Genomic DNA, 27414 nt, shown 5'->3' on the forward strand with positions numbered 1-27414 from the left:
CAAATTAGCTCTATTAAGCAAATTGGCTCTAAACTAAGCTAATGGGTCCCACTTATTTTTCAACCAATGAGAATACAATAAAATGTAAAAAAAAATATGGTTAATGTTTAAGCAATAAGATGGAGATTGGCTTACCACTAAAGAGCAATTTTGCTTAAAAAAATTATACCTTAAAAAATTGATTTGACAAATTAAGCTAATGTACCATTAAAGATGCTCTGGGCCTCCTTTCGGACAAAGATTTGTTGGTACTGTTGAGGAAGTCGATGTAAATAATCGTGCAAATTTCAGAGATAAATTTTCAGGAGTGAATTGGAGGCAGTCAAAGTAAACACATCATTGTTTTTGAACTTAAATGTATTGTACATCATGTCAATTGCACTTCAAATGAATAAGGGTCCATATTGTCGGAATTGAGAGACAGACTCTTGTAAACGCTACTTAAAAAAACACAAAAGATCTATGTATGAAATTGGCAAACTTTCACGACTTTTGCTTTCATGCTTTGATAATAGAAGAGAGACTGAAAGAGTGGCTGCAAAAAGTCTTCTATTTTCTTTACAATTTCTTTAATGACACTAATAAGCTCGTAATCAAAATCGCATTCACTTATTAGACATGTGTCATTGTCACTCTACTTGGGGAAACCCCCATCTTACCTACGGCATTGAAATTTGAAACTTCTGAAGTTTGAAGAAAGTTTGAAGAGAAAGGAGAGCCAAGCAAAGCCTATTTAATTAGCCAATGGCTGGTCACCACATGTGACATGATATTTTTACCCATCTCTTGTTCTTCTTGGTAAACCAAGCTCTGCATGATGAGCATCTAATTCTAAGTGGGACCACACACAACAATACTAAAAAACGACAAGAAGAAGAGCGACTTTGTCCATTTTCATTCACATCTTATCCTATCTCATTTCTATAACAAAAGAACGCCCCTTTGAAATCTCCATTTACAAAGCAACCAAGCATGTGGAGTGAGCTTCCTTTGGACGTGCTATGGAAGATCTTGTCGTTGCTCGAACCAGACTCGCTGGCCTGCGCTGCTGCCACGTGTCGATACTGGCGCAAATCCGCAAAGACGACTCCTTTGACTTTGGCACCATCATCGAATTCGAAGAAGTGGTTCATGGCTTTGCCGACGAGAAGCAACGCCAACAATTGCTACGCTCTCAACCCCGTCACTGACACCTGGCACGCCATCTCAACCAGCTTCTCACCCGCCGAACTCAAGCCCGTGGCCTCCACGCGGACCTCGGTCCTCTTCCTCGACCCCACGACCCTCCGTTTCCTCACCGGAAACCCCTTCACCGGAGAGCTCACCAAGCTTCCGCCGATGAACTCGCCGCGATCCAACCCCGCCGTCTGCGTCGAGTCGTTCTCGTCCTCCGGGGGCGGCTTCCGAGTCCACGTGGCGGGAGGGACACGCGCCGGCTCAGAGTACGACTGCTCGCTCGAGGTCTACGACTCGCGTCTCGGCGCGTGGAGCGTGACGGCCGAGTCGGTGCCGCCGGAGATCGCCGTGAGGCTGACGGTGTGGACGGCCGGGGAGGGGGTGTGGTGCGGCGGGGAGATTTACTGGATCACGGCGGCGCGTGCGTTCAGCGTGATGGTGTACGGCGGCGCGTGGAGGACGGTGAGGTTGCCGATGGCGGAGAGGCTGGAGTTCGCGGCGGTGGTGGAGAGGAGGGGGAGAGTGGCGGTGGTGGGTGGCGCGTGGAGCGGGGAGGCGCGCGTGTGGGAGCTGGGCGGGGAAGGGTCGGAGTGGGAATTGGTTGGGGAGATTCCGGCGGAGTTGGGAGAGAGGTTTGTCGGAGAGAAGGGGAGTTGGGCGGGTGCGAAGTGCGCGAGCTGCGACGGAGCGGTGGTCGTGTACGGCGGGCTGAGGCGGGGAATGATCGTGTGGAAGGAGGTCCACGGGAAGTGGCTGTGGTATTGGGTCGATGGCTGTCGGATCTCCAACGGTAGAGACAGAGTGCCTGATTTGCAATTCAAAGGGCTCTTTCTTCATCCAACACTCTCATCTTGCTGATGTCATCACTCATCGTCATCAAAGCGATGAGATCAAATATAGAACACTGCTTATTTGCTGGTAGCACTGGGACCCAACATCATTTTCCCAAACACTGAAGCTTGGATATTTTTGGCGTGATTTTTTTTTTATTATTTATTTTAGTTTTGATCCAATTAAAATATTCTAAAAATGTTTTTTTAGTTTAATTATATATTTAATTATCTATGTAAAAACGCCTTTGTAATTTATTTACTACTTATGTCAGTTATGTGTAATATTTCCTTTAATGGCATTAGATTGTATTTATGTATTAATTATGTGTAATATTTCTAAATATGAAGATACATGGAATGGGGAATCTCAATTGATAGTTTATATTTTACGTACTTGATTATACTATTTTTTTTAATATAAACAGAAGCAACAAATAAACATATTGTTGAGAATTGCCACTGTTTGAGAATTGCCACTAACAGCAATTCAGCTCTTGCTTAGGTAGTTTAGATGAAAAGCAAATTAAATTACACATACATCATGGACAACTTAAAATACTATAATAATTATATGACAATGGTGTTCATATATGACATCAATGTTCACCATTATTTTTATACATAATTAATATAAAGCTGATATAAATAAATACAAAATATAATATGTATTAAAATAATATTGTAGTTGACAACTTTATAGATGTTCACATTGGAGAATTTTATCTAAAAATTACTCATTAATAATATAAAAAATAGTATTTAATAATATATGTATATGATTTATGATTATGTGTCATGAGTGAGCATCACTTAACTTTGGCGTTGCTCTAATAGATATCACACTAATCAAAATGTAGAGAACCAAGATAAGAGGATAAGATGTGATGTGTAAGAATAGAGACAATAGAGAGTGATGTAAGAGAGATATATGTAAAAAAAATATGTACGTACATGGGAGTAATTTACATGAAAAATCCCTGTAAGATTCAAAATGCCTGTATAGTATTCAGTTCGAAGCCTCGAGAAAAGATTTTCTATCAAATTAAAAAAAAAGTTTTTGTATAGCTTAAAGCAATTTGAACGCATGTTTGAGTTGAGATTGTACCACATGTCATTTACTCTCTAACATGTCTTTTACATGATTAGGTGTCATTTTCTTTTACCATTTGTCAATTATAACCATGCCAATTGATGGCTATAAAATGATTCTTTCTCACGAAATGAAAATACACTTTGGAAGGAAGTTTTGTTACATATATCTCCCTTACATCTCTCTCTCTACTATTCTCTTTACTTTCTCTATTCTTAGACTCCAACCATCACATCTTAGATAAGGTTCTCAGCATTTTGATTTGTGTGATACCTATTAGTGGCAATTCTCAACAAATATATCATAAACCTGATCATAAATGATAAATGTTGTGATAATGTTCACACGTGGGACTAAAAATCATCCTCAATTATTCCAATAAATCGGCACCCTAAAAAATAATCCATCTTCAATTCGAGCATAGTTCGGGTTTGGGCTAAAAGTGATTGATTCTTACTTTATACTCTTGGCACGTGCTGAGATATAAGCTTCATTGCCTAATCAATCAACTGCCTCAGTTGACTTTTCTCGTTCAACGTTGAACACCATACATATATTATTATATTTCTTCGTATTTTTGACTGGATGGCCTCTCTTTTTTCGTCGCCGCTGGATCTTTGCAAAATTCAACTGTTGTATTCAGAGAGTTTGACTATATTTCGAGTCTTTTAAGCCACTCGTGCGGTGGATTCAGTTTCCTTTCCTATTCTACAGCCAATCTCAAAGATTTCAGTCTGAAGCTCAAACCTTGAAGAGGTATGTAACACCACCATCTTCTTCCCTGTATATTCTTCTCTCTGATCTTTGGTGGAAAATGAACATCAATGGTTCGAAATCTGGAAATGGTTTTGCAGATGCTTGGATGAGTCTGAGATCAATAGACTTGTTGGTTATGGGGTCATTATGAAACAGTTGTGAAGTGAAACAATTTTGTTTGTTTCAATCCCAAGAGGTATATACATAGGTTTTTTTTTCATTTTTTTTTTCTGGGGAAAAAAGGAGAATGGATGCCATCCAGGCCGTCGCTGCTGCCACGCAGATAGTTTCGGGTATGATCAGCGCCGTCGGAGCATTTGAAAAAGCGTCGAGGGACCTCGATGAGGCACCGAACCGAATCCATAGGTTGGAGGAGTTTGTGCATGAGCTCGAACGCTTGACTCAACGAGTCAAGCAAAAGCATGTCCACAAACTCCATAACTCTAAGCTGGACCGCCAAATCATAAGCTTGAATGCTCTCATACATCGACTGCACCCGAAACTCAGCAAAGCTAGGAGTGTTTTACCGAAGAACAAGGTCAAGAGCTTTGCGAAAGCGATGTGGAATTCGATGGCTGGCGATCCACTTGGGAAGATCGTGACTTCGATGAAGGATGACTTGAATTTGTGGCTCGAATCTCAGAGACTCGTCCAAGACGTTGAGGGAGCCATAGAGACCACCGCGAATTCTGTTGCGCCTCAGCTGAAGATTAAGATAGAACAAGGCTATCCGGTATCGAGCAAATGTGGTTACGTGAGGGATTTGCTCGAACGAAACGACACGCATCGCGTCATTCTTGTTGTGGGTCTATCGGGAATCGGGAAATCGTGCTTGGTTCGTCAAGTTGCCTCTAATCCTCCGGGGAGATTTGGGGACGGGGCCGTCGAGCTTGGTTTCGGTCAGTGGTGTAGTAGAGCTGCTTGCAATGGCAACAGGGACGAGTACCAGAAGCGCTTGGCTAGGAAATTTGGCAAGCTTCTCGTGCTGATTGGGTTTCGGAAGATGATCAAGGATGACCGTAATAGTGGAGATCTTGAGCAAATTTGCCTCTTGCTTCAAGAAGCTTTGCTTGGGAAGAGACTTCTCGTCGTCCTCGATGATGTGTGGGAACAGGACATAGTCGAGCGCTTCGCCAAACTATACGACAATGATTGCAAGTATGTCGTAACGACACGAAACGAAGCTGTGTATGAGATAACAGAAGCTGAGAAGGTGGAGTTAAACAAGGATGACATAAGGGAGATTAGCAAGGCAGTTCTCCTCTACCATTGTCTCCTCAGCGAAGAAGAGCTACCGGTATGACCTGAATCAATCCCTGCTCTTATTTGCTGATAATATTAAATATTTTTTTGTCTACTAGTGCATACACAAAAAACAAAAACTATGTTCAACCACCCCTCGTTAGTAAGTTTACAAGATTATAGATACTTACACTATAACTGTATACTTATAAACTATATGTATAGCTTTTAATCTATAATCTTTTGCTATATCATTTTTTTTTAATTCTCATGACATTTGTTATAATTTAAATGATAGGATGTAGCAGAGAGCTTACTTGAACGTTGTGGTCACCACCCTCTGACAGTGGCTGTTATGGGAAAGGCTCTCAGGAAAGAGACGAGAGCCGAGAAATGGGAAAAAGCAATCACCAACCTGTCAACATTCGCGAATTGTGCTCCGGGTCCTCTGTCATATGTCAATGAAAAGGAAGCCGAGAACACGTTGACCATTTTCGGGTCATTCGAGTTCAGTCTAGATGCAATGCCTCAGGACTCTAGAAAGCTCTTCATAGCTTTGGCTGCTCTTTCATGGGGAGAACCGGTGCCAGAAGCTTGTGTTGAGGCTGTTTGGTCAGTGATCGGTCATGAGAGCTTGTTCTCTCTTATAGTACGCAAGCTTTTCGAAGGTTCTTTGCTTACTAAAACCGAAACAGACCCTCTTTACTCGGTCCACGACATGGTTGCTCTTTACCTCGATAGCAAGATAAATGAATCAGTGGAGATGCTACTTGAAAAATCCAGACTTGAAGACACTGCGAATCTCTGCCCGTGGCTTCTTATATTCGGTAAAGAGAATGTGAAACGCATCTGTGAGCAGAGACTAGTAAACTTCCTGAGTGGTGAAGAAAAACATACAATTATTTCCTTGAAAGCTGTTATGCAGGCTTTAATGGCTAGCAAATCCATTTCTGAACTTGAGGCCAGCAGAGCAAGCTTTAGCAGAATTTTGGGACCTAAGATTGCAAATGTCATAACGAGTGGTTCAGAGATTCTGATTGCAGTCTTGGCAGAAGCTATCACTAACGTATTCAGCAAGAGTGACTATTGCAATTTCTTTCCATGTCTCGTAGCTACTAGTGTAGTTGACAGGTTGGCAAGCACGTTAGAAGCCTTTGACGACCCCACAATCCAAACTAATATTTCAATTGTTCTCGCACAGCTTGCAGAATTCGGAAATTCAGATATGGTTGACAAAGTGCTTCAGAGTATCCCCTTTGATCAGCTGGCTGATTTGCTTTCTCCAGATGCCGAGGAATGGCACGAACCCGTGTTTACGATACTGATGTCGCTGACCAAGGCTGGGAAATCAAGGGCTGTTGAACGAATGTTAGCTTTCGAGATCGACAAGTATCTTTTAAAGCTTCTCGAGGAAGGATCTGAAGCGGCTCAACACGAAGCCGTTGTCATGTTGAAGTCGTTTCATGAGTTTGGAGGCGGTTCTCTTCGACCCACGAATCTGAATCTCTTGCCTTGGCACGTTAGACTTCGTCTGGAGACTTTTGTGTCCTCGGATAGAAATGTCCCCTTCTCACCAAAGCACAAATCTTTTGAAGAACTCATCGGCAAGATGGTCGACGGTAATAACAAGCAAGTGTTGCAGGCAATGCAAGATCTCATACCGATAGTGGAAAAGGCCGGAGAACCAAGTATAAGGGACATGATCCTAAAAAGTCTCTTAATCGAGCAAATAGCTACGCTACTGAAACCGGGGCGCTTGGACGGAAACTCGACGAGATCTCTCTCCGCATTTTTGTTGATGAAGCTGGCTTGCTCGGGCGGAGAACCCTGCACTAAGAAGTTCATAGAGCACGATATCATACCAGAGCTAGTGAAGATGATGCAGAGCGGCACTGTAGAGTTAATGGACGCGGCCTACACAGCTCTACACCAGATTCTGTTTTGCAGCGGCGGAGCTATCATTCTGAAGCAAATCCTTCAGATGGGTCTTGTGGAGAGAATGGTTCAATCTCTGGACAGCAAATCAGCAAAGACGAGGGAAGTAAACGGGCACTGTCTTTTGGACATTGTTGAGCTGGGAAACAAGGCCTGTTTGGAACAAATGCTCGCTTTGAAAGTGGTTGAGAAACTTGTGAAGTTAGAAAAATCCGGCGGAGGAACCGGAAAATTTCTTGTTGGGCTCCTCAAAGGAATGGACAGATGTAAGCACCTCTCAGTGGCGGAGCGCCGGGTGATGAAGCTACAAGTTGTGAGACAGGTAAGGCCTGCTGTGAAAGGCCACAAATTCGAGCGTCAGATTTTAGAAGCTGTGGATGCTTGTGTAGCAGAGGGGTCTAAAACTGGTAGCAGTAGTGGTAGTAGCGGTAAACACAGAAGATAGCTTATAATTTTTTAATCTTCAATTTCTACATCTGATTCTAAACAGCAATGTATTATTTATACCTCTTCTTTCTTGTAAAGTTCGTTAACCATCATTATTATTGTTTCTTTTCTTATACACCCAATCTCCTTTGCGCGCCAAAGCCTTCATGGCACTTGTGTAATAAACTGCACAACCATATGAATCATGCACATGTTACGAATTTTTTACATAATAAACGAAACCAGCTAAATCTTGTAAATTCCAACAATTAGCAATTGTATAAAGTTTGGATGGACTATCAAAAAAGATTGTATACATTACAAATAAATAATGTTAATCAACAACACAATACACCCAAAGCTATATGCACTCTTGAAACAAATTATATGTCGAGTGTAACATATATATCTTATATTGTTGAATGCTAGAAGAGATTGGAGAGTGGTCATCAATCACCGGAATTGCATGCATGTCTGAGCGGAAGCATAGAGTGCACCGGTAAAACTTCCATCAGCCAGTGAGCTCCTCCATCAATCCCTGTTGATTAATGGCATTGCAAAATGGATTAGGAATACTGTAAATTAGAGAATGACATGCTTAAAATATCACCAAGAATTTGGACTTTGAACACACCCTTGAGATGAACTGCTCTGCGTCAGTTCGTTTGAGAAAATGCATCGAGTGACGAGTGAAATTGGCTGTCTTGTCGTCACTTAGCACTATTCCTTCCCCAATATCATCAAGTACCCTGACCTGAATATATGGGTCTTTCGGAGGAACCATATCCTGTTTAAACAAGAAAACAATCTTTGAACATTGCAGAGCATCTATTATTAAGAAGGGAAAAAAAAAGACATTGCTGCTTCAACTTCGTGGGAAACAGAAACGCGCACACCGTCTAGAACTTACCACAGCCAGGTCAAGATCAATTTTTGACATATATGATTTCAAAGAAGCCGAGTGTTTCTTGAAATACTCTTCTTCCAAGTGACTGAGCTTCTCTTGAATTTCTTGAGGAAGCGCCAACCCAACATTCCATATCAGATTGCGTAGAGTCTCAACTCGGTTGTACCTACATATACAACCATTACAAACATTTAATCTATCGCATCTGGGTTTCAGACTGAATCACGCAAGATCAGTTAGAAGATCGATCTATGATTAACACGAGAAGAAAATGTACTCACAAATACGACATAAGACAACGTTTGTTCCGAACTAAAGAAAGGTGGTGGATGAGAGCCCCAAAGTGGTCTTCGTTTTTGTTCGTTTCGACATCCAATCCATTCTCCTGCATGTTTCTGTTTCGAAAAAAAAAAAAAAAGGAGACTAAATGAATAGTTCCCGATGTATGATATAAATAAAGTAAATGCACAAAATACATCGTTGAAGCCAATTCAAACATTGTTCAGTCTCGTAAATTCCAAAGATAGCTTCAAACGAAAATTTGCAGCACGTCACAACACCATGAAAACCAGCAGATCATAGATTCTCTTGATCAATAGTATTACCTTATAAGAGATTGAATCTCAACATAATGCTGACTGCATTCTGCAACTACTTGATCAAATAGGTCACTCTGCAATATCGAATTAAATTGATCAACGCAAGGAAAACGAGTGCTCTTTGAATCGGATCATAGTTCTCAAATGAAATAGTGTCAAGTGTCAAAACATAGATATTCTCGGCATAATTAGTGGACTGCGTCGCAGACGGACGAAATAATATGAAACGATTATTTGGTTAACTACAAATCAAATTTACATGAAATAATGGCTTCTTGTTCAGATTAAGATCAAACAGAACAGAAATTACATTATACGGCGTGAGGTGGCCTTTCTCTCCGCCGCTAAGCTCTTTCACCAGTTGGCATGCCTTTCGTCCGTACATCTCCCGAATTCAAAACGCAGATTTCCTCCGAACAATCTCCCTCGGAAGAAGCAGAAAAGAGAGAAGAGAGAGAGAATGAAAAATAAAGTGTTTCTGTGTGTAAATGAATCGATTAAAGAACACGACCTTTAAGCACGAAGAACCCGAACACAGATCCGAATCGCAGAAGTCTCGAAGAGCTTTCGGAGAGCTTAGAATCGATAATTTTCCCCTGATACCTTTCACTTTCAGAGAAATAGATGATTAAGGGATTTGGCGGGATAGGATTTATAATTTATAAATCAAGCGCCAAAAACAGGGCAAATCGATCTCTAATTGAGTTGTAAGAGATCCAACGGTGATTCCGATACGACTCCACGGGGAGTACTGTGAGTAAGCCTTAACAAAATGCGATTCAGTAACGTGTCGTTTATGCCTTTTAAGTGTCATTCATGAATAGGAAACGACACATACTGTATGTGTTTTCGCTTGTAGACATATACGCACATTCCACTTTTCTTTCCAAATCAATAACAATTTTTAGTGTAAATTTTTATGCAAATAGAAGGCAATTTTAAGAGAAAAATATAGAAGGGGCATAAAAACTCTCCATTCTCTTAGTAGGGGCATATAATGACATTTTAGTGTCCCTTCTTTTATTATTATTTAGATAAGTCAATCGAGACATGATCTTGATTTCATGAAAGCCGTCTGAGGGCAAGTCAATCGAGGAGTGTTTGGACTTTGGAGTAAGCACTACCTATCGTCGGATCGTCGGAGTTGATGGCGTCCACTGGATGGTTTTCGCCATTCCTTTCTGAGTCATCGCATGCTCCAAGAAATCCTACTCCAACGATCGAGCTCGTCTTCGAGGGTCTTGGCATCCGACCAAAGAGGACTTGGCTAGCCCCTCGGCCTTGCCCGAGTCCCGGGTCCAATCGTTGACTTGACTATCGCCTTAGCCAGGCTTGAGACGCACATTATCTCGGTTGCCAACCTGATGAACCTCTCGGCTAGGCTTCAAACGCAACTCTAGGCTAGACCAACCTACTGACCCTCCACTAAGCCCGAGATTCGAGTCTTAGTCGCTGACTCAGTCGGTCCATCCTCTGAACCAGGAAACCCAAAATGATCATGAGTCTCAGCATAGGCATCTCTCACACTTCCAGTCGCCTGAAGGCTTATAAATACAACTCTAATCCCAATGATAGAAGTAATGAATAATAGGCTTCGAAACGCTTGCCAAAATAATTACTCGATTCGAGCACACATTCATATCTTACCTCAAGCATGAAAAAAGACTAATGTTAAGCATCAGAGAGTGGAATAGGTTAAAACTCGTTGCGCCCTAACACTTTACATTTTCGTTCTTCTTGCGGGTTCTCATTGGAAATCAGGTGACTTTCCATTACCCGGATTGAGGAGCCTAGGAATTGATCACACCTTAACTCAAGTGCGTGACAAATGTGGTCACGAGATCTTGATCTTGATTGAACCATTTAGATTTTTTAAGTATTATCCGAAAACATGCATTAATATGAATGATTATCAGAGAAAGTGTATTTGAGAGGGAGGGAGAGGTACGAAATTTGAGTGATGTTTTTTAGAAATCCTGCTCGGTATACATTAGAAATCATCGTATTCGTAAATGGTAGAGACGAGCAGTCGTATTTGTATGTTTGAATACCAATTATTGTCGCAAACGACACGATCATTGACCACACACTCGTTTGTTTGAAACAACGCAACTGATCGTTCATACAATAACTAAAAATAACCTACACATTAGAGGACGCGACTGTTGGAGAGGCAACTGCCATAGTGACTCACACCGAGTGAGCCCGCGAACCATACCCTTTGCCATACTCGCCATGATGTCGACATGGCATCATTAGGTCTTTATGCCCGAGCTAAAGTCCGACTCCGACGCTGCACTCACTTGCGCGAATATAGCATCAGGTAGTGTCAAGTGACACTCTTTTAATACAATAGTATTTAATTCTGATGATCTCGTTAAAGATATATTAAGAGCTCATCTATTCTTTAATATTTAATAATTCATGTGAGATCTTTTTCATATTTTATCTCTTGGTGAACCGAAAATTAAGCTGTGACTCCTTGCATACACTAGCCATGTGACTCCTTGCATTTATAAATTAAAGCAAAGCTGTCATCAATTATTTAATTTGCTTAGCTCTTGCCTTTGGATCCCGGACCTCTCTATTTTTTGCTGATTCTTTACGCGCGTTTTCATGCAATATATGTAATAATACAGTCGCGATTCAATTTTCAACTACAATAATGAAATGGCTCGTAATAATCATGGAGATCCTTTATTCACAGTCGATGACCATCTTTGCCGTAATAATCATTTCCATATTGTTCTCACTCCTCATCATCAGGTCCAGAACAAAATGTCACAAAAAGGTACCACCAGGTCCGACGAAGCTACCCATAATCGGAAACCTGCTCAACATGATCGGACCATTGCCACACCATACTCTCCGACGACTCTCCCGGAAATACGGCCCTCTAATGCACCTCCAACTCGGCGAGTCGTCCACGCTCATCGTCTCGTCGGCCGAGATGGCCAGAGCGTTCATGAAAACAAACGACTTGTCGTTTCCTCAGAGGCCTAAGATTCTCGCGATCGAAGTTTCGTACGGCAGCTCCGACAGCTCTATCTCCTTCACACCTTACGGCAAGTACTGGCGACAGATGAGAAAAGTCTGCATGAGCGAGTTTTTGAGCGTCAAGAGAGTCCAATCCTTTTCTTCGATCCGACAAGAGGAGGTTCAAAGCCTCGTCCAGTCGATTCGCTCTTCGTCAGATCACCCGATCAATCTCGCTGATCGGCTTCTTGGGTTGACGAGCATGATATTATCCAGAACGGTGTTTGGGAAATCATGTGACAGAGCGTACATGGAGGCATTGGGGTCCAAGTACAAAGAAGGGTTTCGCTTGGCCGGAAGTTTTGGGCTCGCTGATCTGTACCCATCGGTGAAGATATTGCAGCTGCTAACTCCTTCGTTGGCCAAGATTAAAAAGCTGTCCAAAGATATCGATGCAGACCTTCAATACATCATTGACAATCGTGTTTCGGAAACTCGAAGCAATGCCGGCGAGATACCCGAAATCGAACATCTCATCGATGTTCTTCTCAGACTGCAAAAGAGCGGTGACCTAGAGGTTCCGCTCTCAACCAACTCCATAAAAGCTCTCATCTCCGTAAGTTTCTATGCCATATTCTTTTAATTTAATCAGATAATTGTTATTGCTTTTCTTTTTTACGTTAAGTAGATGGTATATAATAGTTATTCTTTCTATTAATGGATTGAAATTATCCAGGAAGGAAAGTAAAATAAAAATTTATGTTTTATGTATAAAATTATGTCAACTTATCAGCCTGTTAACAAGTAATTACACAATTACCACGTCAGATATGACTAAGATTAGTACATATAAAAACAATTTCTTTTACATCTGGATACATATATATATACCTTAATTTCTTGAATGTATACTAAACTAGAAAACATAGAAAGATGAACAAAACTATGTGTATTTGTCAGGACATGTTTGGCGGAGGAACTGAGACCACAAGAACAACTGTGGAATGGGCAATGGCAGAAATGATGAAGCATCCAAATGTGATGGCCAAAGCACAAGCTGAGATTAGACAAGCTCTCAAGGGAAAGAAAATTATCAAAGAAGCCGATATTCAAGATATATGTTATTTGAAGATGGTTGTCAAAGAAACCCTAAGGCTACATCCTCCTGGTCCCTTGTTGCTACCAAGACAATGCCGAGAGGCGTGTGAAATCGAAGGTTACGAAATCCCGATAGAGACTAATGTCTTATTCAATGCTTGGGCTATTGGAAGAGATCCTAAATATTGGGACGACGCCGAGGCTTTCTATCCCGGGAGGTTTTTTAATAGCTCTATAGATTTCAAGGGAACAAACTTTGAGCTTATTCCGTTCGGGGGCGGGAGAAGATTATGTCCCGGCATGAATTTTGCTTTGGCTATTATCGAGCTCGTTCTTAGTCAACTTCTGTATCATTTCGACTGGAATCTTCCGGACGATGTCGAGCCAGAGAATCTGGACATGAGTGAGGAATTCGGTACAAGCGTCCGTAGAAAGTTTGACTTGTTATTGATAGCTCGTCCTTTCGTGCCCGTTGAAGAGTCGGCGGGGAACGGCTAAAAAGTAAGCTACTCCTTGGATTGAATGTATGTGGTTAATGGTCTACAAGGGCAAAAGAAAATTGAAGGGAAAATAATATGAAAAATCAAAAGTTTATGTTGCATTTCGAAAATAAGAGGGAAAGGAATGAAAAAAAAAAAAATAGAGACAAACGCTCTTCCTACAGGTATAAGTTTGGATAGACTCCATTTTCTACTCAATTAGCTATACATTTTACCTCCTAGTTTTCCCTCCCATTTTCATTTCTTTTCTATTTTTTTCTCCATTCAAACAACACAAAAAAAGTAAAAAGGATGTATTAGGAGAAGTGTATGTGGTTTAATTTGATGATCTTTTGAATAATGATTGCTTATGTGTTTCTTAATTTTTTTTTAAAATACAAAAGCATGTATTTGGAGATTTAAACTGTGAGGAATAATATGTTGAAAAAGCTATAAATAATATTGGAAAATTACAACTAATAATAATCTAAATAGTTGTAAACAACGAATTAAAGAAATGATAGATACCTAAGAAGAAGAAGAAGAAGAAGTGTAATTAATACTTCGAAATTTCTTAATCATAAGCTCGTAACTATTTATGAATGATAGAATGAGTTTTTTAACCAAGTCTTCAAATGTTGCCAAAAAAAGGTTCTCGAAAATGCGAGAATGGAGCTTAAATTTAAAGCGAGGAAAGTTATAGAATAACTCCAAGTAATGTTTAAGAAGTTTTGAACTTGTCTAAGTTGAGTTAAATTTCCAAACAAAGATTTTCGGTGAATTCTCGTTAAATAATGTAGGTCTCTTGAGGTGAATCGAGTTAGAATTTTTTTTGTTAGAGCTTTTTAAATTTATTTCCATATGTTTGGAAGGAGCATGTAATGTTTTAATTTAACAAGACTAGTTGTGCAACATTTTAGAGACTTAGGGGTAGGAGATGAGAGGGAGAAAAGAAGAAGGGACTTATTAGCAATTAGTGAAACTCTCCATGCCTTGCAAGGGGGAAAAAAAAAACCAAAAACGTCAAATGGCAAGTAAAATGGTTCGCACAATGTACACGACGTTAGAAGATAGTAGTTCGCAATTAACTTGGACATAGATGGCACTTTGCAGAAGAGTATGCATTGTCGAATTTGCAACAAAACGAATGACAAAACCGGAACGTTGTTCCAAATTAATCTTTGAAACTCTAGTCTCTACTATTGCTATCCAAAATACAAAATAAAATTGAACCGAATCCAAAGCTTTGTTTACGCCGTTTGCTTTGCCTTCTTCATCAACTCCACAAATTCCCTAAAAGCTGCAAAGTAGAAAACAACACCGTAGAAGTATTAAACACAAGACAAAAATTCCGGGTAAAGTTTTTTAGAATAGATAAAATGTAAATTTGTATTTACCGTAGTCCGAGTCGTGCGGGCCGGGCGATGCTTCGGGGTGGTATTGAAGGGACATGATGTGTTTAGCCGGGAAAGCAAGGCCGGCACAGCTTCCGTCGTTTAGGTTCACATGGGTCACTTCTACACCCTCGGGCAGCGATGCGGGGTCCACCGCGTAGTTGTGATTCTGCGACCGAAACCATGTCAACAAAAGTACGGTAACTAGAGTTAAATCGTTTAGAGAGAAGTAAGAGAATATGGAGGCAAATATTGAGTGGAAAAATGGGAAGAGAACAAGCCTCTCTCGAAACCTTGTAACTATCATAGTAATTTCTATTTTCAACTAAAGAAATACAAAGGTAAGGTTCTTATCAGAATATCATGGTGACCTTAATAACAACATTTAAAATATATATATATATATATATATATATATATAAAGAATTAGGTAATTAGCCAGCTAAAACATTTGGGATTGCTAAAAATGACATTAGGTAAATAGCCATAGAGATGACGCAGCATTCATGGTTTGCCCTTTCACTGAAATAGAAAGGTGGGGTATTTACGTCAATTTAAGCATGTAAATACATGGACGTGACTATTTTACCTAAGATTTATGAAACGTTGGCTATATAGCAATGTGAAACTGTAAATATGACTATATAACTAATGGACGCAAAATAATAATAATTTAAATTTGACACAAAAAATATTTCAATCCGACAGAGATGGATAGATATAAGTTTTGGCGTACCTGAGCACTAATCTCGACGCAACCGGTTTTAAGGTTACGAACGGGGTGATTTCCTCCGTGGTGACCGAACTTCATTTTGAAGGTCTTACCACCGAGTGCCTGGCCAAGCAACTGGTGGCCCATGCAAATCCCGAAGACGGGAAGTTTTCCGAGCAATTCCTTGACCGTTTCGACGGCATACGGGACCGCCGACGGGTCTCCGGGCCCGTTGCTGAACAAAACCCCGTCCGGGTTCATTTTCACCGTCTCCGAGGCCGGCCATGTTGACGGAACCACCGTTATCTGGCACCCGTACGACGCCAGTCGCCGAAGTATGTTGTGTTTAATTCCAAAATCGTACGCCACAATCTGAGTAATGTTTAAAACTATTACTTGAATGGATTGACGAAATTTTGAGAGAGACCAGATACAGAATTTGAGGGAGAATGTGGGGCTAAAACATGGATATCATTTTTTCTGACAAAAAATAAGGGTGTGGAAAATCGGCATCAATGAAAATTTGGATGTGCAAGATTTTATTTTTCGTATTTGGCACTCTTTCTAAACATACTAAAGAGCTTTGTTCTTTAAAGAAAAAGATCATTTTCTTCTTCGGTAAAATCTAAGCTTGAGATTTACTCACGCGGAAAGTTTCTCTGTCACTTGAGTTAAAAGCCCACTCGGAATCCGTTTTGTCAACCCATTCATATGGAGCCTTGCACGAAACGCCGCTGATCAAATCGATGCCTGCAGAAATAGATCCAAGAGAAACCACAATAATTCAATTTCAGCTTTTTTTTTATTTTCTCGAGATCTAGAAAAACGTTCGAAAGTAATTCCACTGAAATTCCTTACCAACAATGTCCCACGATCGCGACATTTGCAAAAGCTCATCGTCTGTCTTTGATTCTTCGGTGCTCAACACACCAATCAGACTTCCATCTTCCCTCAATCTGCGGGTGATTGCCCGTGTGTCCACATCATCTGTTATCATACATAAACCAACACAAGCAAAACTTAGAATTTGCAGAGGAAAAGCTAAACAGGGAAAAAAAAAATGTCAATAGTTTCCATTGCAAGTAACTTACAAATTCCCATGATGTTTCTTTTTACTAGATAATCGCCTAATGTCTCCTTGCATCTCCAATTTGAAGTGCTGGAACAAATTTCGAAATATTACATATAATAAACTAAGTACATATAACCAAATCAATAAGAAGAAGAATACCTGAAGCTTAGGCTTCTGATGACAAGCCCACCGAGAAAGCATTTTGCTGATTCTTCATCGTCTGACAAGAATAAAACTCCGATAAGAACTGTTGATTTTAAAACAGAGAAGATTCAACGACGAATGTTAAACAATTATTTCACCTACCAAAATTTACGCCAGTATTCCCAATGTGCGGATTTGTCATCAAGACGAACTGCCCAGCGTAGCTAGGATCAGTAAGTATCTCTTGATACCTAAAAAATGTTATTTAATCAACAAGCTGATAAAGTCTATGAACAAACAAAAGAACTAGGTTCGAAAAAAATACTGATTCCATTTCAGAGACAACAAAGAAGTGAATAATCATACCCAGTTAATGATGTGTTGAACACAACTTCACCGACTTGAGTTCCTGAAGCCCCAAAGGACTTGGCTTTCCAGATTGAACCATCCTCGAGCACTAGTCTCGCATCTGACACCTTCCATGGCCTCTCGGCCAACCCTAATTACACAGGCAAGCCAAAAAAATTTAAAAAAAAAAAAACATAATGGAAAATGGTTCTCCAATGACACTCTAAATACCACCAAAAAAAAAAAAATTAGCAAAAAGAGGAAACAAAAGTCGAAGCGGATTGTTCGTATTTACCAGAGGCAGAGCCAGCGATTTGAGAGGAGCACCGGACAGTGAAAACCCTGACCTTCGGAGAGTTCAGAGCAGAATTCTTCGCGACGAAGAACGTTGATGGCTTTACAGCCGTGAAGCTCATCGCAGCGACATCCATTGATAGCCAAGAGACGGCCGAGAGGTTTTAATATTTACTTCAACTGATAGCCGAGAAACGGTGAGCGAGGAGAGGGTTTTCTAATCGTCAGGTATCACTAGAGTTACTTATTAGGTTTGTATATTCCCCCCTAAAATTTTATCAAATATTAAAAAAAAAGCCTTGCTATTCATCACGATTTGTTAAGTGTGTGAAAAACTGACGATCCATTCATCAATTGACATTTAGATATAAAACAAAACAATAAATTATTAAATAATTTACCATTAAAGTCGTTAAAAGTCGTGAGTCTGGACAAAAAGCATTTCTGTAAAAAAAAAACATAACATAGGAAGCCGAAGTAAATAAAATCAACAACTAATTTAATTTACTTAAACCAAACTGAAAAAATAAAGTAATTAAAATAATTTATTTAATTTACTTCGACTTCATGAAATATTTTCTAAATAAAGTAAGACTTTAAAAAAAAAGATAGCTTATTAAACTACTATTTTAATTATCTAAAAAAAAAATTGTTTTTATATTTAATTATATTTTTTTGAGAAGTGAAATATCGATTTTAAAATTTGTTTTAATAATGTCGAGTTTGTATTTTCTGTTTTATTAAAATGATAAAATTATATCATATAAAATAGATAATTATACTTGACTTTTCATATATGTCTGATATTTATATGTAAATTGTATTTTATTTTTATGCATTCGAATATTATTGCTCTATATGTAATTTATTTTAATAAATGTGTCCTTTGTCTTCTTTTTTATATTTAATTATATTTAGAGTCGGTAGATATAGACATCTTATAAAGTGTTTTATCTTTATAATTTATCCAAGTTTTTATTATCAATTCCCATTAATTTCTACTTTAGATTTTTTTTTTCTTTTGTCTAAATAGTCTTTTTCGTAGATTTATAATAATGATAAACTACATGATAGTGATTTAATAATAACATATTCATTGAAAGTGAAATAAAAGTAAGGTGAGGTGAGCTATACAAACGTCATTATAGTTTATAACAGTGCTATCAATTTTTAACCAAGATTTCATTCATGCCTTTGCTTATTTGCAATCGTTTCATCTTTTCAGCACATAGAAGAGAAGATGAAGAAGAATATCTAAAGAAGAAACGAATCAAAGAAATGAATCAAGGCAAAAATGAAACGTGTCACTTCATAGTTGAATCATCTTCTTCTGGTCTCTCTAAAATGAAAATGTTGCCTTTGTCGTCTCTTCCTATCCTCATTGTGTCGTCGACATATCTAAATCGTACGGGTCAAGAAACAAGCACAAACCAACTCAACGATTCAAAAAAATCAAAGCCGTACTATCTCAATTCAACAAGGTCAGATACAGAAGCTATGATATAGCACAGTCTGGTTTAGGATACGTGATTTCAAGCCAGCCCTCCGGGTTAAAGATGCCGAGAAGAAGATCGTAGTTTTTCCGAAACACATTCATCAACTAGTTTGTCGAAGCGAAGAACTCAAGTTAGTCGAATTGATAGGAGTGAAATTAAGAAGAAAAGAAATAGTACTAGTTACCTGATCGGGCGTGACTGATGAACTTTCGTAATCAATGGCGACTCTCTGTAGAACTCGAAGCAAAAACAAGTTACTGAGGATGATATCTCACTATCCACAAAAGGGTTTGGTTTTAATAAGATATGAGAACAACATGAAAAAAAAAAGAAAAAAGGAAATGTAAAGAAAAAAAAGGGTCAAGAGTGTTTAACTGATTCTGATGAAACCTTGAATGAGGCCTCAATGGTTAATTGGCCATCAAGCATTTTGAACCCTCTCACATTGAACTTGATCACATTCACTGCTTTGCTCTCCAGTTTTGGAAATGATCACAAAACATTGGTGTCACAATGAAAATGAAGACAAAATATTAATAGTAATAATAATCAGACATCAGTATATACCTGAGAAACATCAATAGTCTGGAAAAAATCTCCCAAGGATATTAAATCTCTCAGTCCAAGCTTTGTTCTCTTTGACCCCAATATTGTGATTGTACTATACACAAGCTTCCATCTTCCAACAACCTTTAAAATAAAAATAGTGCCTTAAACTTCAAACATATAAATAAATAAGATAAAACATATTTTATAGACCACTCATTTGTACAAACACCTTATCCAGGTTCAGAGTGGGATTAGGAGTTGGGTTCTGAGACTCTAATTTCCTCACAAGACCTTCAATCTCTGCTTTCTTGGCAGAAGGAACTCCAAATATCCCTCTATTTATTTCTTTTAAGATAGAGAAAAAAAAATCCAGTTTAAATATTACAAAATTCCCCAAGACGAGTCACAATAATTGTACATACCTTTGACTGATTGATAAAGCTGCATTTTGATTTGGGCAAGTGTTTCTTCTTCTTCTTCTTCTTCTTCTTCTTCTAGCAGACCTGAAATCGGCTCCGAAGCCCTGGCTGTGAAACTGGGCAGTGGTGTGAAAGGAATATAGTAACCAAGTCCTCCTATAACGGCCTTTGGATTAGTGGCTTGGATTAACCTGCTGGTTCTGGTTCTCATCTGCTTTGGGGTTTCGTTTAATGGGTGAAAAGGAAAGATTGGTTGGCAAATCGAGATAGCCATGGATTGGATGGTCTTACTACTTCACGTTTTGTTTTCCTTTGACCATGGCCGATAGAAAAGAAGAAGAAAAAAAAAACAACAAAAAAACACAGCAACCAAACTAGCTTTTCAGTTCGAGTTTCTTTCTTCTCTGGAAGTATTGTTCGCTTTTGGATTTTTTTATTTATTTATTATTATTTGTTATTTGTCTTCTTTTACGTACTTCAGTTTAAGTAAAAGAAAAATCTGGGCAGTTACGGTATAAATTATTTCCGAGCTAGTTCCAAATTTCCTATGTCTTAGTTTAGAGGATAGGCCGAAAAAAATACATGTGGTTGAGACTTGAGACTCTAGACCATTTGACCATTGAGCTTTCCCAAAAAAAAAAACACCCACAAGAATACAAGACCTCATCGATGTACGAGAAGGGAAGGAAAAAAAAAATCAATAAATAAAGCTCTCTCATTGTAAATACGGTAATACTTGAGGGCATTACATAAATGTCTTTTCCACATCACATAAGAAGCAGTATAGTTTTCATATTAGCAACTAAATAAACACAGTGGGTGATCTAGGAAGCAGATTTGGGATTCTCAGAGTCTTGTTGTTTCCACTGATCTGGGGTCAGAGCTTTCTTGATTGAGAGGGCGTGGATTTGCTTCATCTCTTCTTCAAGAGCACTATTCACAAGCCTGTGTCTCTCCAGAAGCCTTTTCCCTTCAAACTGCGCAGACACGATTTCGACCACAAAGCTCGCTCCGCATCTATAATAATATCACCAGAGTGTAAAAATTCAATCACTAAACATGAAATCAATCTGGTGAGATTGGAAGTGAAGTGTACGAGGGATCGGACACGTACCCGCCAGATGTATCAATCACTTCCTGAAATTCGAAACAAACAGACAGACAAAAAAAAATGAATAATGAGCAAAAGTGCCGTGTGAAATAATTTGCATGAAAAAAAAGTTTTGGAAAATTCTATGGCAATACAAGCCAAAGAGGAACATCCATTGCTACTATAGCAGTCTAATATCAGCATTGAACAATGATACGAACTGGTATTTTTTTTTTTTAACTCACTGAGATTGAAACAGAAGAATATTCAATGGGTGATATTGGATTTTTGAGATTTATGTGCTCTCTTAAATGGGAATTTTCTTCATTACTCTAGTTTCTCATATAATTCCCATGCCCTCTATAATCTACTAACCTCTCTGATTTACAGGATAATACAATTTTCAAGTATTCTAGATTAACCGCTAACTTATCCGCCAATTATTATAATTCTCTAGGAATCTTTTTTCCTAGCAAGCAACAATTAGTACCTCTCCTTCTCTCTCAATAGCTCTGAATTTAAATTTTGATAATAATACAAATATGAAAGTAGTGCAGGTTTATTAAGACTATGACTATGAGCATGTAACAGAGACACCATCACGAAAGAGAATGGTGTTTGGAATGGAAAAGGGGTTCGAAAAGTGACACTCTTAAAAGGATTCCAAATTGAATTCATGCGTATGCACAAGCAAAACCATGTAATAATATTAGCAAAGTCCTATCTATTCCAGCAAAGCAATGGCTCGCGACAGTAATTCGACTAAGCTACAACCAGGCCATGATCGTGATCCAATTAAGCAATCTCTCCTCTTAGTCTCTTTTTAAATTTTTCCCAACTTTCTCTCCTCTAATTCCATCTACTTCATATCTAAAATTTGATTCTAGCGGCAAGGATGCCCTAATCTCCATCTAAATCTAATCACACATTTTGGCTATCCACCGATGTAAAGTTAGGCGCTAAATTGGAAAACACTTGGTCACTAATTCAACACAATGAAACTTGCTATTGTCATACAGTCAGATCGATGAAAACCAGATGTCCCATAGCTGTGTGGCATCAACTGAAATGAACATACCAAATATCCCTAATATGAAAAGCTTACATTTTTATCGATTTATACGAAGCCCTGAAAAATGAATTTCATTTGGCGTTCTAATTTAATCCGGATTATAGCAACCCAGACAACTATCTTGACTTACATCTCAACAGTCGTTATTGAAACGATTAGTGTGTTAAATTAACATACTGAACTATTAAAAGCCCTAATTTCCTTCATAGAGTCAGACCAGCGAACTCGTGTATTGGACATCGGGGAAAAGATTCATGAATTATAGAACGAGAGTCGCAAATTTGGAAGTAAAACCACTTTGCCTTCGGAGAATTGCAGTTAAATATGAGCTAACTATTAACAGATTATCGGCAATAATATAAAACAACCGAATAACCAGGGTTTGAGTGAGAATCTGAGTCGTTGGAGGTTCAGAAGAAAAACTTACGACATGAGTAGGGTTCAATTTTGAGGTCAACGAAGATTTCACTTGCTCTTTTGTCACTCCCATTTTATTTTCCTTCTCCTCTGCTGTGTTTCTGTGGAGATTTTTCTATTCTTTTTGCTTGGAGATTTTGAGGGGAGATAATTAAGTGAACCCAAAATTTAGAATGGGACTTGGGCCGCAAAAGACAAATGTAAGTTAGGTTGAAACGTTAGATTAATCTGGTTTAAAATCTAGCTATATATTTTGGTGACATTGCTCCATTAATTAAATAATATTTTAGATTATTGTTTTTAATATATTCATACGTTAATTTTATAAATATACTTTAATTTTGATAAAGTATTAATTTACTCAAATAAATAAAACAAATAATTGGCTGCTTAAGCCACGGAAAGTGTAGCAATTTAAAATTGGCCAACTTTTCGTTAATATGTTGTAAATAGCCATATTGCTTACGTGGCAGCTTATTAATTAAATTAGGTTTACACTTTTGCCCTTATTTAATTCGCAGAAACCGAATAGGGAAGTTTTCAAATTTGAAATTTGAAATTTCCTGCAGATTTTGAAAATTAATAGCCCATTTATTGTTATGTTTTTGGAAGTTTTTAGCGTTGACTTTAGGTAATTAGTATCTATTTTCGTGGTTAAACTCTGTAAATATATTCTTCATTTATTGATATTATTTTGTCTTCCATATATTCATAATTTCCAGAATTTTCGTGCTCAAAATATTTCCAGAATTTTTTTTCAGTTCAAATATACTGTAAATATGCTTCTTATTTACAATGAATATACTGTTAATATGTTGTGTATTTACAATGAATATACTGTAAATATGCTTCTTATTTACACGGATATACTGTAAATATGTTTTCTATGAACAACAACCAGGAAAAAAAAAATAGTTCTTCGCAGTGTCGCAAATCGGGACCTTGGACGCAGATCGCGGAGAGGAGGACGATTTATGGCTGTGTCATCAACTCTCCGGTGCTCTACGCATCATTTCCCGGTGTCTCCTCTCGGTCCGGCATCCTCGGCGGCTCGTGGCTGTCCTCTTTTTCTCGGCTGGAACACGCGCGAGTGGTGCTCGGTCTCGGCCATTGATGGCGCGCAAGGAATGAAAAAGAAGATAGGAGAAGGAGATGAAGGAGACGATGACGATGAGAGAGAGAGGAGGGGGGTGCTCGGGCTCGGCATTGATGGTGGCCAAATCTCTCTCTTCTTTTTTTTTTCCTGAAGAGCAGTAAAACAAGACCGATACAAATCGTATTTTTTATTTATTTACTAACCCGTGTTCGTTCTTCTTCGTCGTCGCTGTATTTCTTCTATGGGTTTCGATTTCGATTGTAAATAAAGGTGTTGAATCTTTTTTCCGGTTCAAATTTGAGCAGTTTCTTCTCTGCGATTTTTGGGCATCTTTTTTTTTTTAAACAATTTTTTTGAGCGGTTGCGTGTTAATGTGAACGCAGCTGATGGTTTTAATTACTCCTCGATTTTCGCGTGCATTAATATCCAAATATTACAGCTGATCACGTATTAATGACCCGAAAGATAGTGGGCGGGAAAATGGAAGAGTAGTCTCGGCCAATTTTTGTTGTAAATAAATCCTCCTGACTATTTACCACTTATTTACAGAACGTTGGCTAAAAATAAATTGGCTATTTTCAGGAGGCTACTTAGCTTAATTACCCTAAATAAAATGTTGGTTAGTTCTTTATAATCAAGCTTGAAATTGATTAAATAACGCCCATTTTTTAAGAGCGAAAATATATTTTTAGAAGAGAAAAAATAGAGCTTTTATTCATGTATTTTAGGCAAATGTATATTTTTTTCTTTTATAATAAAAAAAAGTCACATTTTCGCACACGCATACTCATACTCGTATTATAGGCCATTTCAGCCAAAATCACTTCTAATAAGTCAAGAGGAACAAAAGATTTCCACACTATATCAACATGTGGCATTTCGATCACTGGGCAGATCCTAACGCTTCTATTTCGAATAAATATTTTCCTATGCTGAATCTATCGTATTCGTCCAACCCGTTTATGTCTTTCCAACCACCGCCGAAGATGTACAGACGGGCAAATGTGGTATGATTACCCCAATCTTGACGGTACTGCACAATCTCAACGATTTGATGAGTATTCCGTAACGAATTAAACATAAATCTATATGATGGAAAAGTCCAAAAATCTCTGATTCGGACCTCAAGCCCAGTCTTAGTTGGTATGGTCTGCTGTTTTGAATCTATTGGATTCCAAACCGCCAAAAGTTTAAACAACGATAAACTGGGCTGTTGAGATATTATCAGAGACACGTTGTGTCTCACGATGCACACAAGCCCTTTGTTATGCCCCACAACAACACACTGTGACGGAACATGGCTCAAAGATGGCACTATAGTAACGATATCAGGTCCCAATTCACCGTCGTTAAAAATCTCCTTGTAAAAGAATTACCAAGCCGGCCCGATGGTTATTATGTCCTTTGGCAAATATTAAAAATGAGGCCTTGGTTATATATATATATATATATATATAAGACATGAAAAAAAATGTAATCATTTCATATAAAATTAAAATAACACATTACTCTTACTCTTGATATAATTAACGTGTTTCAATCAAATTACTTTTGAAAACAAATCTAACTGATCAATGGACTTCAATCCATTTTTTTTTAAATCTCATTCATCAAACACTTTAACTTTTTTAAATTGAATAAAAATCTAAAATATTTTCATATGCTTGAAATTGCTCGAATCTAGTCGTAAGTGGAAATATAACTTGATCAAATAATGTGGATGTGGAGGAAGAAATAAAACAAAACAAAAATACACTTTTCACATATATACTAAAATGTAATAATTATTTTTTATTATAAGTTAATACATATAACTAGTATTTAGATCCTAAAATATAATTAATAATAGAATTCATATGATAATTTTAATTTTAATATAGATTTTAGTATAATAGATTATAATATAGATTAAAATGATATCATATGAAATCTATTATACTAAAATGTAATAATTATTTTTTATTATAAATTAATACATATAACTAGTATTTAGATCCTAAAATATTAATATAGATTTTAATTAATAATGCATTTCATATGATATCATTTTAATAATATAATTAATAATAGATTTCATATGCTACTTTAATATATATATATAGTAATTACAATTTTAATATTAATAGATTACATATGTTTGAGTGACAAATTTAAGAGTTTGTAATATGTTATTTATATTTCTTATACTAAAGAAAAAAGAAATAAAATAAAAAAATCAAACAAATTAATGAATAAAAATCCATATGATGGAAGGGTCCAAAAAGCTCCGATTCGGACCTCAAGCACAGTCTTAGTTGTTATGGTTTGCTATTTGGAGTCTATTGGGTTCCAAACCGCCAAAAGTTTAAACAACGATAAACTGGTCTGTTGATATTATCGGAGACACGTTGTGTTTCAAGATGCACACAAGCCCTTTGTTGTGCCCCACAACAACACACTCTGATGGAACATGGCTCAAACATTGCACTATAGTAACGATATCAGGTCCCAATTCACCGTCGTTAAAAATCTCATTGTAAAAGAATTACCAGGCCGGCCCGATGGTTATTGTTTCCTTTGGCAAATATTAAAAAAAATCTCATTGTAAAAGAATTACCAGGCCGGCCCGATGGTTATTGTTTCCTTTGGCAAATATTAAAAATGAGGCCTTGTTTATATATATATATATATAAATTGCAAGACACGAACAAAAAATATAATCATTAACTATCATTTCACATAAAATTAAAATAACACATTACTCTTACTCTTGATATAATTAACGTGTTTCAATCGAAAACAAATCTAACTGATCAATGGACTTCAGATTCAATTTTTTTAAATCTCATTCATCTAACACTTTGACTTTTTTAAATTGAATAAAAATCTAAAATATTTTCATATGCTTGAAATTGCTCGAATATAGTCGTAAGTGGAAATATAACTTGATCAAATAATGTGGATGTGGAGGAAGAAATAAAACAAAAAAATACACTTTTAACATATATACAAAAATGTAATAATTATTTTTTATTATAAGTTAATACATATAACTAGTATTTAGATCCTAAAATATAATTAATAATAAAATTCATATGATAATTTTAATTTTAATATAGATTTTAGTATAATAGATTATAATATAGATTAAAATGATATCATATGAAATATATTATACTAAAATGTAATAATTTTTTTTATTATAAATTAATATATATATATAACTAGTATTTAGATCCTAAAATATTAATATAGATTTTAATTAATAATGCATTTCATATGATATCATTTTAATAATATAATTAATAATAGATTTCATATGATAATTAAATATATATAACTAGTAATTACAATTTTAATATTAATAGGTTACATATGTTTGAGTGACAAATTTAAGAGTTTGTAATATGTTATTTATATTTTGTTGGTGTTGAATATTATACTAAAGAAAACGAAATAAAATAAAAAATCAAACAAATTAACGAATAAAAATCCATATGATGGAAGAGTCCAAAAACTCCGATTCGGACCTCAAGCCCAGTCTCAGTTGGTATGGTTTGCTGTTTGGAGTCTACTGAGTTCCAACCGCCAAAAGTTTAAACAACGATAAACTGGCCTGTTGAGATATTATCGGGGACACGTTGTGTCTCACGATGCACACAAGGCCTTTGTTTTGCCCCACAACAACACACTGTAACGAAACATGGCTCAAAGATGGCACTATAAGAACGATATCAGGTCCCAATTCACCGTCGTTAAAAATCTCATTATAAAAGAATTACCAGGTCGGCCCGATGGTTATTGTGTCCTTTGGC

At 37.5% G+C, this 27414-nt stretch overlaps 7 protein-coding genes across 7 annotated transcripts; 3 read left to right on the forward strand and 4 right to left on the reverse strand.

Annotated features, from left to right (window-relative positions):
* Positions 1–765: 765 nt before the first annotated feature.
* LOC149386661 (protein UNUSUAL FLORAL ORGANS-like) lies at positions 766–2380 on the forward strand. The gene has a single exon (XM_089624896.1). The coding sequence runs from the start codon at positions 973–975 to the stop codon at positions 2032–2034; it is 1062 nt and encodes a 353-aa protein (XP_089481022.1). The 5' UTR covers positions 766–972; the 3' UTR covers positions 2035–2380.
* A 1110-nt stretch (positions 2381–3490) lies between these two features.
* Positions 3491–7592, forward strand: LOC149386662 (uncharacterized). The gene is made up of 3 exons (XM_089625884.1): positions 3491–3855; positions 3954–5152; positions 5396–7592. The coding sequence occupies exons 2-3, from the start codon at positions 4103–4105 to the stop codon at positions 7475–7477; spliced, it is 3132 nt and encodes a 1043-aa protein (XP_089482010.1). The 5' UTR covers positions 3491–3855; positions 3954–4102; the 3' UTR covers positions 7478–7592.
* Positions 7593–7609: 17 nt separating this feature from the next.
* Positions 7610–9599, reverse strand: LOC149386663 (uncharacterized). Its single transcript, XM_089625885.1, has 6 exons — positions 9275–9599; positions 8971–9038; positions 8647–8760; positions 8369–8531; positions 8093–8245; positions 7610–7996 (listed from the first exon to the last, which is right to left on the reverse strand). The coding sequence occupies exons 1-6, from the start codon at positions 9347–9349 to the stop codon at positions 7970–7972; spliced, it is 600 nt and encodes a 199-aa protein (XP_089482011.1). The 5' UTR covers positions 9350–9599; the 3' UTR covers positions 7610–7969.
* A 2051-nt stretch (positions 9600–11650) lies between these two features.
* On the forward strand, positions 11651–13879 carry LOC149386664 (premnaspirodiene oxygenase-like). The gene is made up of 2 exons (XM_089627071.1): positions 11651–12556; positions 12901–13879. The coding sequence occupies exons 1-2, from the start codon at positions 11651–11653 to the stop codon at positions 13534–13536; spliced, it is 1542 nt and encodes a 513-aa protein (XP_089483197.1). The 3' UTR covers positions 13537–13879.
* A 647-nt stretch (positions 13880–14526) lies between these two features.
* CARA (carbamoyl phosphate synthetase A) lies at positions 14527–17724 on the reverse strand. The gene is made up of 10 exons (XM_089627005.1): positions 17483–17724; positions 17206–17338; positions 17002–17090; positions 16855–16915; positions 16715–16782; positions 16482–16610; positions 16270–16373; positions 15648–15995; positions 14915–15080; positions 14527–14817 (listed from the first exon to the last, which is right to left on the reverse strand). Exons 1-10 carry the CDS (start codon positions 17616–17618, stop codon positions 14768–14770), a joined length of 1284 nt encoding a protein of 427 aa, XP_089483131.1. The 5' UTR covers positions 17619–17724; the 3' UTR covers positions 14527–14767.
* An 831-nt stretch (positions 17725–18555) lies between these two features.
* On the reverse strand, positions 18556–20434 carry LOC149386666 (Plastid-lipid associated protein PAP / fibrillin family protein). Its single transcript, XM_089625964.1, has 7 exons — positions 19949–20434; positions 19756–19871; positions 19545–19667; positions 19353–19451; positions 19162–19206; positions 19008–19081; positions 18556–18879 (listed from the first exon to the last, which is right to left on the reverse strand). Exons 1-7 carry the CDS (start codon positions 20217–20219, stop codon positions 18786–18788), a joined length of 822 nt encoding a protein of 273 aa, XP_089482090.1. The 5' UTR covers positions 20220–20434; the 3' UTR covers positions 18556–18785.
* A 208-nt stretch (positions 20435–20642) lies between these two features.
* Positions 20643–22686, reverse strand: LOC149386667 (BolA-like family protein). Its single transcript, XM_089625965.1, has 3 exons — positions 22535–22686; positions 21060–21082; positions 20643–20962 (listed from the first exon to the last, which is right to left on the reverse strand). Exons 1-3 carry the CDS (start codon positions 22595–22597, stop codon positions 20770–20772), a joined length of 279 nt encoding a protein of 92 aa, XP_089482091.1. The 5' UTR covers positions 22598–22686; the 3' UTR covers positions 20643–20769.
* Positions 22687–27414: the final 4728 nt, after the last annotated feature.

The sequence above is a fragment of the Urtica dioica genome, chromosome 9 (genome assembly GCF_054948205.1).
Source record: "Urtica dioica subsp. dioica isolate 48M chromosome 9, U.dioica_male_clone48M_v1_H2, whole genome shotgun sequence".
NCBI classification, from domain to species: domain Eukaryota; kingdom Viridiplantae; phylum Streptophyta; class Magnoliopsida; order Rosales; family Urticaceae; genus Urtica; species Urtica dioica.

Bases quoted from the DNA above. Each gene is read 5' to 3' on its own strand.
- LOC149386667 (XM_089625965.1), bottom strand. From the start codon at position 22,597: ATGGGAGTGACAAAAGAGCAAGTGAAATCTTCGTTGACCTCAAAATTG. The intron at 21,083-22,534 runs GTAAGTTTTTCT...TTCGAATTTCAG, and splicing joins AATTGAACCCTACTCATGTC to GAAGTGATTGATACATCTGG. The intron at 20,963-21,059 runs GTACGTGTCCGA...ATATTATTATAG, and splicing joins GTGATTGATACATCTGGCGG to ATGCGGAGCGAGCTTTGTGG.
- LOC149386662 (XM_089625884.1), top strand. From the start codon at position 4,103: ATGGATGCCATCCAGGCCGTCGCTGCTGCCACGCAGATAGTTTCGGGT. The intron at 5,153-5,395 runs GTATGACCTGAA...TTTAAATGATAG, and splicing joins TCAGCGAAGAAGAGCTACCG to GATGTAGCAGAGAGCTTACT.
- CARA (XM_089627005.1), bottom strand. From the start codon at position 17,618: ATGGATGTCGCTGCGATGAGCTTCACGGCTGTAAAGCCATCAACGTTC. The intron at 17,339-17,482 runs GTAAATACGAAC...CTGTGTAATTAG, and splicing joins AATCGCTGGCTCTGCCTCTG to GGTTGGCCGAGAGGCCATGG. The intron at 16,374-16,481 runs GTAAGGAATTTC...CTATTTCTGCAG, and splicing joins GCGATCGTGGGACATTGTTG to GCATCGATTTGATCAGCGGC.
- LOC149386663 (XM_089625885.1), bottom strand. From the start codon at position 9,349: ATGTACGGACGAAAGGCATGCCAACTGGTGAAAGAGCTTAGCGGCGGA. The intron at 9,039-9,274 runs GTAATTTCTGTT...TCGATATTGCAG, and splicing joins GCCACCTCACGCCGTATAAT to AGTGACCTATTTGATCAAGT. The intron at 8,761-8,970 runs GTAATACTATTG...TTTTCGAAACAG, and splicing joins GAGATTCAATCTCTTATAAG to AAACATGCAGGAGAATGGAT.
- LOC149386666 (XM_089625964.1), bottom strand. From the start codon at position 20,219: ATGGCTATCTCGATTTGCCAACCAATCTTTCCTTTTCACCCATTAAAC. The intron at 19,207-19,352 runs GTTAAACACTCT...CGAGTTCTACAG, and splicing joins TCAAGGTTTCATCAGAATCA to AGAGTCGCCATTGATTACGA. The intron at 19,082-19,161 runs GTAACTAGTACT...TCGACAAACTAG, and splicing joins CATCAGTCACGCCCGATCAG to TTGATGAATGTGTTTCGGAA.
- LOC149386664 (XM_089627071.1), top strand. From the start codon at position 11,651: ATGGAGATCCTTTATTCACAGTCGATGACCATCTTTGCCGTAATAATC. The intron at 12,557-12,900 runs GTAAGTTTCTAT...TGTATTTGTCAG, and splicing joins CCATAAAAGCTCTCATCTCC to GACATGTTTGGCGGAGGAAC.
- LOC149386661 (XM_089624896.1), top strand. From the start codon at position 973: ATGTGGAGTGAGCTTCCTTTGGACGTGCTATGGAAGATCTTGTCGTTG.